At 34.0% G+C, this 12443-nt stretch overlaps 1 protein-coding gene across 1 annotated transcript; it reads right to left on the reverse strand.

Annotated features, from left to right (window-relative positions):
* Positions 1-7648: 7648 nt before the first annotated feature.
* Positions 7649-10908, reverse strand: LOC110778773 (mitogen-activated protein kinase 7-like). The gene is made up of 3 exons (XM_056832753.1): positions 10778-10908; positions 8911-9292; positions 7649-8460 (listed from the first exon to the last, which is right to left on the reverse strand). Exons 1-3 carry the CDS (start codon positions 10906-10908, stop codon positions 7798-7800), a joined length of 1176 nt encoding a protein of 391 aa, XP_056688731.1. The 3' UTR covers positions 7649-7797.
* Between the last annotated feature and the right edge of the window lie 1535 nt (positions 10909-12443).

The raw sequence follows: 12443 nt of genomic DNA on the forward strand, positions 1-12443 counted from the left end.
TGATCTATTTTGCTTTTGATTTATTGATTTTTTTAGATTAAGTTTTTTTTGATTTCCTGATTTGTTTTTCATTTACTTTTTTTGATTTCCTGATTTGTTTTTGATTTATTATTTGATTTTTGGATTTGTTGTTGTTTATGTTTTTTTTATTATCGAATTGTTCTGCTCAATTCGTATTTTAATTCCTGTTTTCAAATTCTTATTTACAGATTCGGCAATGTAATCGGAACTTCATCCTAGTCGGACCTCATCATTGACGAAATCCAGTGAGTTTTCTTATTAATGTGTCTTATGTTTAATGTTCTGAATAATAGTGATTTTTGTTCTGTACAGTTGTTTCTAATGTTCTGTATAGTTGTTCCCATTTTCTAAGAAATTGTTCTTCATGTTCTGAATTATTGCATTACATGTTCTGAATAATCGTTCTAATGTTCTGAGTAATAGTATTTTTGTTTTGAATACTCGATTCTAGTTTTTTGTATATTTGTTTCTATTTTCCTGTGACATTGTGTTTGATGTTCTGAATTATTGCTTTACATGTTCTGAAAGTTTAACCTAATGGTCTATGTATTATACATGTTATAACATGATTAGATTACGAATCCTCATGCACCCATACTAGTTGTTACAACGGGATTAGAATATGAATCCTCATGCACCCATACTAGTTGCATAAATATCTTATATGTCTGTAATAGTTTGTAAAAAAATCTTTTGATGTATATTTTTGGTTTATAGAGCATTTGGCATATTTTTCGAACATATGGTTAAAGTTTTTAAAACGTATGATTTGAGTTTTAGAACATTTGCTATGGTTTTCAGAACATAGGGGTTAAGGTTTAAAACATTTTCTATGGCTTTTTAGAACATTTGTTATGGGTTTTTAGAGCATTTGTTATGGCTTTTTAGAACATATGACTTTTTGTTACTGTTGATATGGTTTATGTACAATTTGCTGGAATTTTTGGTGAATTGCAGTGGGAACATGATTGATATTGATCAAGATTAACAATGGCTATCAATTTTCTGAATGCTTCACTTGATACTAATCAGCAACTTTGACCCGAATGCAGAAAAACAGGAAGAAGAAAAGTCCTGTGTCAGCCATCAAGTCGTATCTGGTAGCACAGGCAGCAACCCGAAGGTCTGATTTTGCTAGAAAAAACATATAGCAGTCTCGTATGGTTGACCTTTGTTTGATATTTAGAACACAACTGAAAAAAGATTATAACATTATAGTTTTTTCTTGTACACTTTAGAGTTATTTGATAGCACTGTCATGAGGATGGACCTAACTTGTGAGTATTGTGATCACCATATTGGTGTTTTTCATTCAAGAAAACTAGCATGCCATCCTTTTGAAATTTGAAGACAAGCAGGCTAATAAACTCATGTATAAGTTCATGTGCATAAGATTTGGAGATTTTTTTTTTTGCAAAAAATGCTCAAGGTATTGGCCTATTTGCTACTGCAGGTCGAGAAGTTTTGATTTCTTGTTTGCGGATATGTTTCTAGAAGCATGTTTCAACCTACCTTTTATTTTGGTTTGGTTTCCAATAAAATAAAATGTCTCGTTGCGCTACCTTAGTTTCTTTTTGCTTGTTTACTTGAAATATGGTGAAGTAGATAACTGGAAATTGCGTTTTATACAAAGGGAATTAACTTGTGTAGTTGCTTAGAAGTGGTTCTATTCGGAATAAGTTGCTTTCACCTTTTTCATGTTTAGTTTCTATGTAGATTTCATATTTAGAACATCAATATATATCTTTTAGAACATAAGTGGAAATATTTAGAACATATAGTTTACTTTATTATGTTAATATATAAAGCAAGAATCTGATGGCAGGAGCGGCATCAAGAGCAAGTTGGAAGGGGCAACATCTTGTAAGAGGTTTGCTTCGTACTCCTAAAGCATTGTTTTGGTTTTTTGTTTATGTTTAAATATTCTATATTGAAAAACAACTAGCGCGCCTACTAGCTCAATAGGTAGAGCTTTGTGCAAATGCACAAAAGATGTGGGTTCGAATCCCACGTAGGTTAATCATGTAAGTTTAGAACATAAACCACATTATTTAGAACAAGACTTCATTTTTTTAGAACATTGACTAAAAAGACTTTAAAGCAACAAGTTATTGGCACATAAAGCAATGACATATGATTCAGACTCAGAAAGTTAGAAGGGTCTCGACTCAAACAAGAGTTGAAAGTGTGATACCGAAGAGGCAAATGTCTTTGCATCTCGCTCCTCATGCCCAAGTGATCCAGACATTTTTTCCTGCAAATGTAGTACTTACTCGAAATGACAATGTTGGTGCATCAGAAAGTATTTAGTCAAACTACATTCAGGGAAACCAAATAGTGTTCAGTTGCTGTCAGAATATACCCTGCATCTGAATAAATTCCTATCTTTAGAACCTTGTTGTGTACATAATTTGCAAGAGCTTTTATTCCAGAAGGAAACATCGTTCTTTTGGGAACAAAATTACCCTTATATATCATGAAAAAAGGAACATTAGACGGATTTTTGTTTGATATTTCTTGTGTTGTATCTAGAAGAGGAGTTGAGACCACAAGGAGACAAAGAAACATACCTTGTTATCCCGAGTTAACTCTACCCATAAATCATCAGATGAAGCAAAGAGATGGCGCATTCAGCAGTAAGGCAACAATATTACATAAAATAAAGGCAAAGCTTAAAAAAACTGAGGACATATGGACCTACCAATGTTCAATGTTTGTGTCTAAAAATATGTTTTAATATTTAGAACTATGTTACACTATTTAGAACAACAATTCAATTTTTTTAAAACATCAATGTAAGAGCTTTAATATGAGGGCTATTGTTTAGCAACAATATGGGAGAAACGATGTCTATTGTACATATTATACCTTCTTGATTAACCATGCTTTAGTTGACAGAAAGTTTAACTCGTAATTATTCCAGCCTATGTAGGACTCGAACCTACACCAATGTGCAATGACACACTGCTCTACCATTTTGAGCTAATAGGCTTTAAAAATCATTTAAGAATAAAAAAGAATTTATGTTTTAGGAAGTTACATTTACAAAGACACTCAAAGCAGATACATAAACCTTTAGAACATATTCCACGATAATTAGAACATATGCAACAATAATTTAGAACATATGCAACAATAATCTAGAACATAAGGTGATATCATATAGAATTAAAATTTGTAATTTCTAAGAATCATATAATAATATAGAACATAGGCAGTTATTGTTTAGAACATGATCGAGCAACAAGTACTTGGAACATGAGGAAAAGTATGTGGAACCCTCAATCTTTCCACAATACTCAACCCTCAATCTCTTCGTTTGCTCAAACTACAATGAATTAAATTTTGAATATTAGAAATAATAAAATAGCATATGTTTTGAATTTACAAAGTCAATGTTCTGAATTAACAAAGTAGATGTTCTGAATTCACAAACTAAACGTTCTGAATTCCTAAACTAAATTTTATGAGTTCCCAAACTAAATGTTCTGCATTCCTAAGATAAATGTTCTGAATTCCCTAACTAAATGTTCTGAATTGACAGATGCACATAAAAGAGCAAACACACATGCAAGTAACAAACGCAATACACATAACTACACCCAACACATAATTGAAGACATCATAATTGACATTAGCTTCAGTTTTTCCATCAAAGTGAGCTTTAGTTTCTTCCCTGCAACATATGAAACAAATTTGGTAATGTTTTAAATAATGTATATATTATATTAAAAACAATATAAGTTATATTGTTCTAACCAATGAAGCTATATGTTCTAACTAGTGAAGCAACTTGTTCTAACAAGAGAAGCAACATGTTCTAACAAGAGAAGCTATATGTTCTGACAATTGAATTTATATGTTCTAACAAGTGAAGTTCTATGTTCTGTACATTATTCCTATATGTTCTAATCAGTTAAGCTACATGTTCTAAGTAGTTAAGCTATATGTTCTAACAATTGAATTTGTACGTTCTAAACTTTCAGTTAATAGAAAATCAGATATTCTGAGTTGAGCAACTTGAATCTAGCCTTTAGTATCTTCACTTAAAAGGATTACATTCACAACATATTACTAGGAGAGGCATAAACATGTTCACAAGAGAGCCAACAATCTAATTGTAAGGGTATCTCCATACTTGGGCTCAAAATCAGCTATTAAGAATGTAAAAACAGAGAAGTGTTCGACCTGAAGTGTATCATGGATAACAGAAAAGACAAGCAAGAAATAATGATAGTGGGAAGTTTAGTTGTACAACTAACGGGGAATTTTTTTTAACGGCTCAAGAAGAGTTGATCGATGATTCAATTCATCATGATAATCCCTGTCAACTGTGCTTCTGAGTATCAGTATATCACTCAAATAATGTAATGGGTTCTATACCGAAGATCATTTTTCATTCAAAACTGAAAAATATTAAACAACCTTATACATTAAAATCACAACATAAACTATCATCCACTCATCATCTAAATTATAAAAGCCCCTTTACCATGCCTACAAGTTCATGGAAGAATATCAAACTACCAGAACCATAAAACACCCCTAATGTTCAATTATGCATCGATCAAAAAGCAGGCATATTCTATGTTATCTAGATCTTCCATCACCAATGCACTACAAGAGGCGGGCGGGGGGGGGGGGGGGGGTGGAATTTAGTCGCCAATGTATTTGTTCTGAATAGTGACCTTTCATGTTCTACATTCTTAACCTTCATGTTCTAAAGTATTGAAAGTATAAAATATTACCTAGTATTGCTCATGATGTCGTTCAGAAGTGACGCGGGATAATTTGCTCCGTTGTTTTGGTGCAAATATTCTCATTTTATCTGTTTAAAAATTCAGAACATATAACTCTTACTTTTAGAACATCATAAAATATCAAAAATTAGTCAAATATTTTAAAATTCTCAATTCTCAAATTAATTTAAAAATTCAGAAAATATATTCTTATCAAAAGTACTTAAAATTCAGAAATTTTGGAACATAAAATTCGCGAAGTCTCTAGAAACATCCACAAATTCACAAGCCAAAAATTCCGAAAATAAATACAAAATTTCAGAAATTAATAAATATATTTAGCAAAAATTAAAGCATCAGATACTTACTCAGTTGTATCTTCTGGAATTGTTGCTGCTTTGTTGTATTTTTGTTTAGCTTAAAATTAAAATTTAACAAAAATTAACTACAATTAATGTATAAAGACAAAGAAAGTAGTTCGAAATTTGTGTATTTTGCTTACCTCCGTCGTTCGTATTGTTTTTCTGCTCCAGTCATCTTCAATTGAAAATATTAGGTTAAAATTAGGGAAAATGGTAGAAGGAGAGAAGAAATATACAACAATTGAGTTTGAATTTACCTTCAATTAACAATACACCGGTGATGAAATAGGTTGATCGGGCGTTTTTGGAGCTGCAATGGCGGTTTTGTCGAGAGGAGAGAGAAAATTGCGAGAGAAAAGAGAGAAAATTGTGTGAGAGAAGAGAGTCACGTACGAGAGAGTGAAGAGGGAGGTTTTAGAGAGAGAAAGTGGGTGGGGTTTAATGAAAGAAACGTGGGCTTTAATTAGGAAGGTGGATGAGTTTGCTCATCATTTAATCCTAGCCATTAGATTGAATCTAATCCTACGGATTAGATTCGTTCTCATATATAGTAGTATACTCACATAGGGACCTATTTTCACAGGATCCCTCCCCTATATATATATATTATATATATATATATATATATATATATAACCATTAATAAATTAACAAATAGCTTATATTTAAGAGTGAGTATATATAGATGTTTGAAAATTACTCCCTCCTTATTTAATTAAAAGATACATTTTGACCGACATTTAGTTATAGCTCAGAGAGCAAGTTAAATTTATTAAAATAAGATGAAAGTGAGATAGTAGGTGAATTTCTTTTAATTTCTTTCCAATATGTAAGAAAAAAAATATAATCGTGTGGGGTATTGTTTATTTCGTATGGCCAATATTTTAACAATATCAAAATTTTATATTTTTTCTAACATGTAATTAGAGATATTAACTCTACAAAATGTGCACTGGCAAGTGTACGTGCCCAAGGAAATGGAAAACTTTCAGGAACAGAGGAAGTACAAGATTACATATAGTTAACTTGCCGTGTCATACGTTCATTGTTTGGTTAAATTCATGTTTGTATTGATTTTACACATACAAGCACACTCATGTCTTATTTCAATCGAAAATTTATAGTTAATATTATGTTCGTAGTGGAATAGGGACCATAAGTATTTCAATGTTTAATTAGTGACTGAAATTTAGTTAGTAATAAAATTGTGACTGGAATTTGTGACAGAAAATTAACTGTAACTAATAAGTGACAGAAAATTAGTCAGTCCTTGTTTTTTGACTAACGCATTGTAACTGAAATCGTGTCTGTAGTTATATGGGGACTGGAATTGTTTTGTATCAAAATAGTGACTAAAAAGTATTTATGTAATTATTTAGTGACTGAAATTTGTGACTGAAATTTTGTTGGTAATTAAATAGTGACCAAAATTATTTCGGTAAATAATTAGTGACCAACGTATGGTTGGTAGGTAATTTGTTACCAATTGTTGTGACTGAATGATAATCCGAAGTTAAATAGGGACCGAAAATACTTCCGTACCAAATTGGCGACTGACATTTGACCTTTAGTAATTTAGTAACCGATATTTGTACGGTTACAAAAATCCGTCGCTAAATGGTCATTTTCTTGTAGTGATTTATTTCCTTTAATGACGGTTTTCTTTCTTCTAACTTCTAAGGGCTGTGTTTTTCTATGATATACGGTTGACTAATGATAAGGGCAATTCATGCTTGAAGGTCATAGCTAGTAGTCTGACTCACCCCTCCCATGGAATTTACCTCTGGATAATACTGTAAAATCATTGAATATGCACTCAAGAAATCACTATAAGAGTCTATGTAACTCTTATAGTGATTTCCCCTGAAGTAAGTCAAAGGGTTCAAGCTTTCCTAGAAAGTTGCTGACGCATCAACCTCTTGTCATTTAAGGCTGTGTTTGGTTTTTTTTTTTTTTTGGAAGAATGGATATTTTTCTAGAGGTGAAATACAGTAGTATAACTAGTATATTAAAGGTGAAATTTTTTTCTTTAGTTAAGGCAAGGGAGGCAGAGTGCCAGACTATTTTTCCGGTACCTTACCTTACCTTACCTTTCAATTTCTCTTCTCCCATCCATTTGCCTTCCTTCGCCGTCTTCTTTCCTCCATCCCTCTGTCTTTGTCAAGGAACCAAACGAAGGAAAATGAACAGAATCTAATGTCCACTGAAGCTTTTACTTCCACAGAAAATACTGGTTCTGTTCTAAATGTTCTTTAAACCAAACAAAAGCTACCATGCATGGCCTTTTTGATTAATATGTGCTTACATATGAATCTACGGACAGGAATTAATACAGTTTTGAATGCAGTAATCTAGCTAAAATTATTTATGTGAAATGATTAACAATACTGCTGCAAAGTCTTTGTATCTAGCTTATTTTCGACATATAGAGTTGTAAACTACTGGGATCAATATTCTAGGCATTTCTTTAAGTGAGTCAAGTGTAATACATAAAATTGATGTTCAAATAACAGAGTTGTTGTTTGCAATAATATTGGTACAGATATATATTTCTGAAAATTAAAGTAACTCATGGGAGTGAATATACATAATACATCCTTTTATATTCTTGGTGACAGATAATTAACAAATACAGAAGTTGTTAATTAATTGACAATTAAACAATTGGACTGGAGTTATTTATAAAATGACATCTCTCTCCAAAGCATATCTCTAAGATTAGTCTCCCCTACGTATGCATCAATATTGACATCAAGCGTCTTCTGAGAAGGTGGATATTTTGTAGGGTCGTACAAATCAAACAGATAAGGATGTTGAAGGGCATCAGCGATAGTAATCCTCTTCTTAGGGTTGAAAACAAGCATTCTTTGCAACAAATCTAAGGCTAAAGAATCAGCTTCAGGAAACATAGCCTTCCAACAGACCCCTTTTGTATGAGGAAGTCCTTTGATGAACTTGATTGCTTTTGGGTTGTCGATGAAATCAAGATCAGATTCAGTAGGGCTTCCAAGGAAGTCAATAACACGTTTCAATTGGTCGAGGGGATTATGACCAGGAAATAAGGGTCGTCGTAATAGTATTTCAGCAAAGATACAACCAACTGACCAAACATCAATAGATGTGTCATAACTGTTTCTGCAGATGAGTAGTTCAGGTGCACGATACCAACGTGTTACTACATACTCTGTCATAAATTCACCACCATCACCTCCACTTGTTCTTGCTAGACCAAAATCACATATTTTCATGTCGCAGTTTGCATTGATAAGGAGGTTTGCTGGTTTCAGATCACGGTCAATGATGTTCGTCAAATGAAGATACTTGACCCCTTCAAGCAACTATACCACAAATTAAACTCCAATTAGTAAATAGTAACGTACACTTCATCTATCTATAAACTTGCTCTATTTTAACTCATAAATCCAAGTATTATTACAATCTTAAGTATACAACATTAAAACTTGAATAAAACGTTAGAACATACTTCTTTCATTTCAAAAAGTAATGCAATATTTAACTACTAATATATCCAATTTCGTATTTGAAAAAATTATAAAAATTTGTATTCTGAAAATGCATATCGAGACCAGTCTAACAAGATCTTATATAATATAATAGTGAGAATTTACGGTCAAAATTTTCATACTTTGGACACATTTTCCAAAGCGTAAAGAACGTTCAGAAACAGAGGTAGTAATAAACAAAATAGAAAAGCTTATATAACGTTGGCCTTACAATATTAAATACTTTAGAACCCTACTTAAAGCAGATGATTAATAATAATGTACCTGAAACATAAAATACTGGCAGTGATGAGGAGAAAGAGGCTGAGGAGACTGAATAATTTGGTGAAGATCGCTATCCATAAATTCATAAACGGCATAAACTTCTTTAAAAGTAGACTTAGAAGAAGTGATCATAACATCTTTCAATTGAACAACATTATGATGACGAATGTTCCTTAGTATAATAAGTTCCCTCAGTGTCCTCAATGCATCAACTTGACTCGAAAACAAGTCCGATATCTTCTTGATAGCGACCTTCTCGTTAGTATCCGTGTTGCGACAAGAACAAACAATGCCGTAACTTCCCTTACCAATACTATCAATTGGTTCGTACTTAGCATCGATTTCGAACAAGCTACCTTCTTCTCTGGAAACTACTGTTCTTCTTCTTGTTTATTCTCATCATCATCTTTCCCTAAACTCGATTTGCAGAATTAACCAAGAATGAAGAACAGAAAAGTATGGAAATTTAATTAAAACCCTAAAACAAGAATGAACCCTAACACAGGCTAACAGTAGTAATTTAGATATTAAATTTGTTTGCACAAACTACATTATTTATTTATATAGCCTAATTACTTGTTTTTCACGCAGCTAGCCAAATCCTATTCATTATCGAAATTTACTAATTAAGGGTATTAATTAATTAAAAATAATAATGAATTAATATTTCTAATCTTACAATTTTATCCTTTAGAATATTCTCAACAAATCTCCAAAAAAAAAACATAATCAAAACCTATCTATCTATATACATCCCCAAATATCTACAGAAAATTTCCTAATCTTTATTTAAAACGGAGTACTAGTCTGGTGCCCTTGCGCAACACAAATGGAATTTTAGGCCATGTTATTTTGATATTTTCTTGGCTGAATTGAACTGAACCGAATTTAATGAAATTGAATGAAAAGTAAATAATAAATAATAATACGTAATACGTAATAAATAATACGTAATAAATAATACGTAATAAGTAATAAATAATACTTCCTCCGTTTCACAAAGATGTTTACATTTACTATTTGCACAAAGATTAAGACAAAAATAGACACGTTGGTTGAGTATATAATAGAACAAGGATAAAGTAAGAAAAATGTGTAAAAATGTGAGTGGATGTAAGAAAATAAAATAAAATAAGAGAAAGTGAGTGAAAAATTAATTGTAAATATTCTGGGTTAATAAAGGTAGGGTAATAAATTTTCATGTCCAAAAATAGAATAAAGCAATGTGTAAAGAACATTATGAAACGGAATAAAACGGAAAGAGTAAAGATCATTTTGAAATGGATATAGTAATACATAATAATAATAATATTATAACAATAGATAATAGTAACTGTTTATGCCAAATTTCGTCTAGGGGCGACCTTTGGCTCGGGTCGACACTAACTAAGCAAGAATCAAGTAAAGAGAGACAAGAGAGACACGACACAGAGAAGTGTTGACGCGGAAAACCCAGGAATAAGGTAAAAAACCGCGGATAGCTATGAGGCTATCAATCCACTAAGTATCCTATCTGATTGTTTGTGTATTTTTCTAAAGATCAATGTAACGAAATTAAAGAGAAAATACAAGAGTAATATGAATGCTTAATAGATTGAGAGTATGAGTTCTTGAGTTAACGTCTCCTCTAATATGCTGCCGCTAAGCTTTTATACGCGGAAGACAACGGCTTCATCGGTTAGGAGAATCCCTATCTTTTAGGGATTTTCCACTGATCGTTGCCCATGACCGTTTCTGGTCTCCAACGTCTTCCGTATTCCTTGGCGACTTCTTGGACCCATTCTGCTTGTATGGCGGCGCCAGCTATCTTGGGCTTTGGGCTTCTGATCTTAACCTATCTTCACCTATCTTCTTCGTCGATCGTTACTGCTTCTTTGTCGCTAGTATCCTGTCGCTAGTCTTATGTCGCTTGGACCTTTGTCGACTATTGTCATACTCGACCTGCTCATCTGACGCGATGTTTACCTGTGACACGACGATACCTGGAAGACACGACATGATCAAACGTCAAAGCAGTTAGTCGTTAGTACAAAAAGTGGGATAACAGTTTGCCCCCAATTGCGGTTTTGCGGAGTCGCATAGAGCAAAAGAGGCAATTTAAATTCAAAAAGTAAACCGACGGTAACCACCTCGATCGTGGGAAACTGCTGCGGAAATCTAAAGGCAATAAATAGAAGTTAGAGACATGCAATAAATTTTCGTAAGAGCTTTCAAAAAACTTTTCAGATCTAAATCGCAAGAGAGAGAAAAAAACGGAGAGGAATCGGTTCCTTTGCTTCAAGTTAGCCGAACCCAGGTAAAATTCGCTCATTTCTTTTGATTTTCTTGTTGAAATTACTAGAACGATGGTTAAATCCAAGTCGGTTGTGGTTAAGGGTAAGGGGGATGCTGAAGTTAGTCAGGTTAAGTCGCTCAACCCGATCTACTCTACTGTTGAGGATCCGATGGCTTTTATCAATCTCGCCGGTCTACCGCCGTCGGCCGAAGTCAGAATTCCTGGCCAAGAGGAAGAGGCCTTGAATTTCCCAGAAGGTTATGTGGTCATGTATGAGTACCCATTTACACTGGGGTTTTCGTTTCCTTTTACGCCCTTAGCTAGGTCCTTTGTCGAAGTGTTGCACTTGAGTCCAGGTCAACTGATGCCTCAGATCTGGCGTATTTTTACTATTATACATAGGGTTACGTTTGGTTGGCGAGTGTCGTTTGACTTGGCCGATCTGATGTACGTCTATGATTTTTCGTTGAAGGACTGTAGTCTCTATACATTGATGACAAAGAAAGGGAAAAAGAACTTGGGTGTCGGGTTGGCTGTGAATGATAGAGGTTGGCAGAGTCGCTTTGTTTATGTTAACAAGGCGTCTCTGGGAGAGATAGGGAGTTTCTTAGTCGAAGGGTGGACGACGGAAGGTAATTTATGTTTTATTACGCTTGTTTTTTGATATTTTACTGAACGTCGTCTTACTTGGCTTTGTTTTGCAGTTGTGAACACGTCGCTGGCTGGTTTGAACTCGGATTCTAACGACAAGTATTTGAGGTTCTTGGGTTATTCTGTCGAGGAAAGGTCGTTTAGTCGCGACGGGGGTCGCTTGGAAGGTAGTCAGGCTGGTGACGTCGACGAGGAAGAGGTTGAAGAGGAAACAGTTGGCCTAGTTCGTCGTCGAAGGAGGTTGGATTTGTTTGAGGAGGTAGTCGCGAATTCGTCGTCTGCGGAGGAGGAAGAGGGTGACATGGCTGATACTTTAGGTATTTTGTTTTGTCTTTGGTATCTATGTTTGGGATTTTTTATGTTTGGGTAGGTTTCTAATGGTTTCGACTTTTGCTTGTCGAAGAACACACGCTTTCATCCAAGCCGGTGTCGGGGATGTCGCAAAGCGAAATGATGGAACGGGCGAGGAAACGGTTGAGGTCGAACAGTGCTGTTGGTGGGCAAGGTTCGTCGGCTGCGTCTGGTAGTCAGGCGATGCCCCTTGTGCCTCGTTACTCTTCGATAGGTGCGTCGTTTGAGACGCCTGTTGTCATAGGGGGTGAAGGTT

This window comes from Spinacia oleracea, chromosome 6, assembly GCF_020520425.1.
Source record: "Spinacia oleracea cultivar Varoflay chromosome 6, BTI_SOV_V1, whole genome shotgun sequence".
Classification (NCBI taxonomy): Eukaryota; Viridiplantae; Streptophyta; class Magnoliopsida; order Caryophyllales; family Amaranthaceae; genus Spinacia; species Spinacia oleracea.

Coding starts and splice junctions, on each gene's coding strand:
- LOC110778773 (XM_056832753.1), bottom strand. CDS start 10,908: ATGTCGTGTCTTCCAGGTATCGTCGTGTCACAGGTAAACATCGCGTCA. Junction 9,293..10,777: donor ATACTAGCGACAAAGAAGCA/GTAACGATCGAC, acceptor ATAAACAAGAAG/AAGAACAGTAGTTTCCAGAG. Junction 8,461..8,910: donor GCCAGTATTTTATGTTTCAG/GTACATTATTAT, acceptor TTTGTGGTATAG/TTGCTTGAAGGGGTCAAGTA.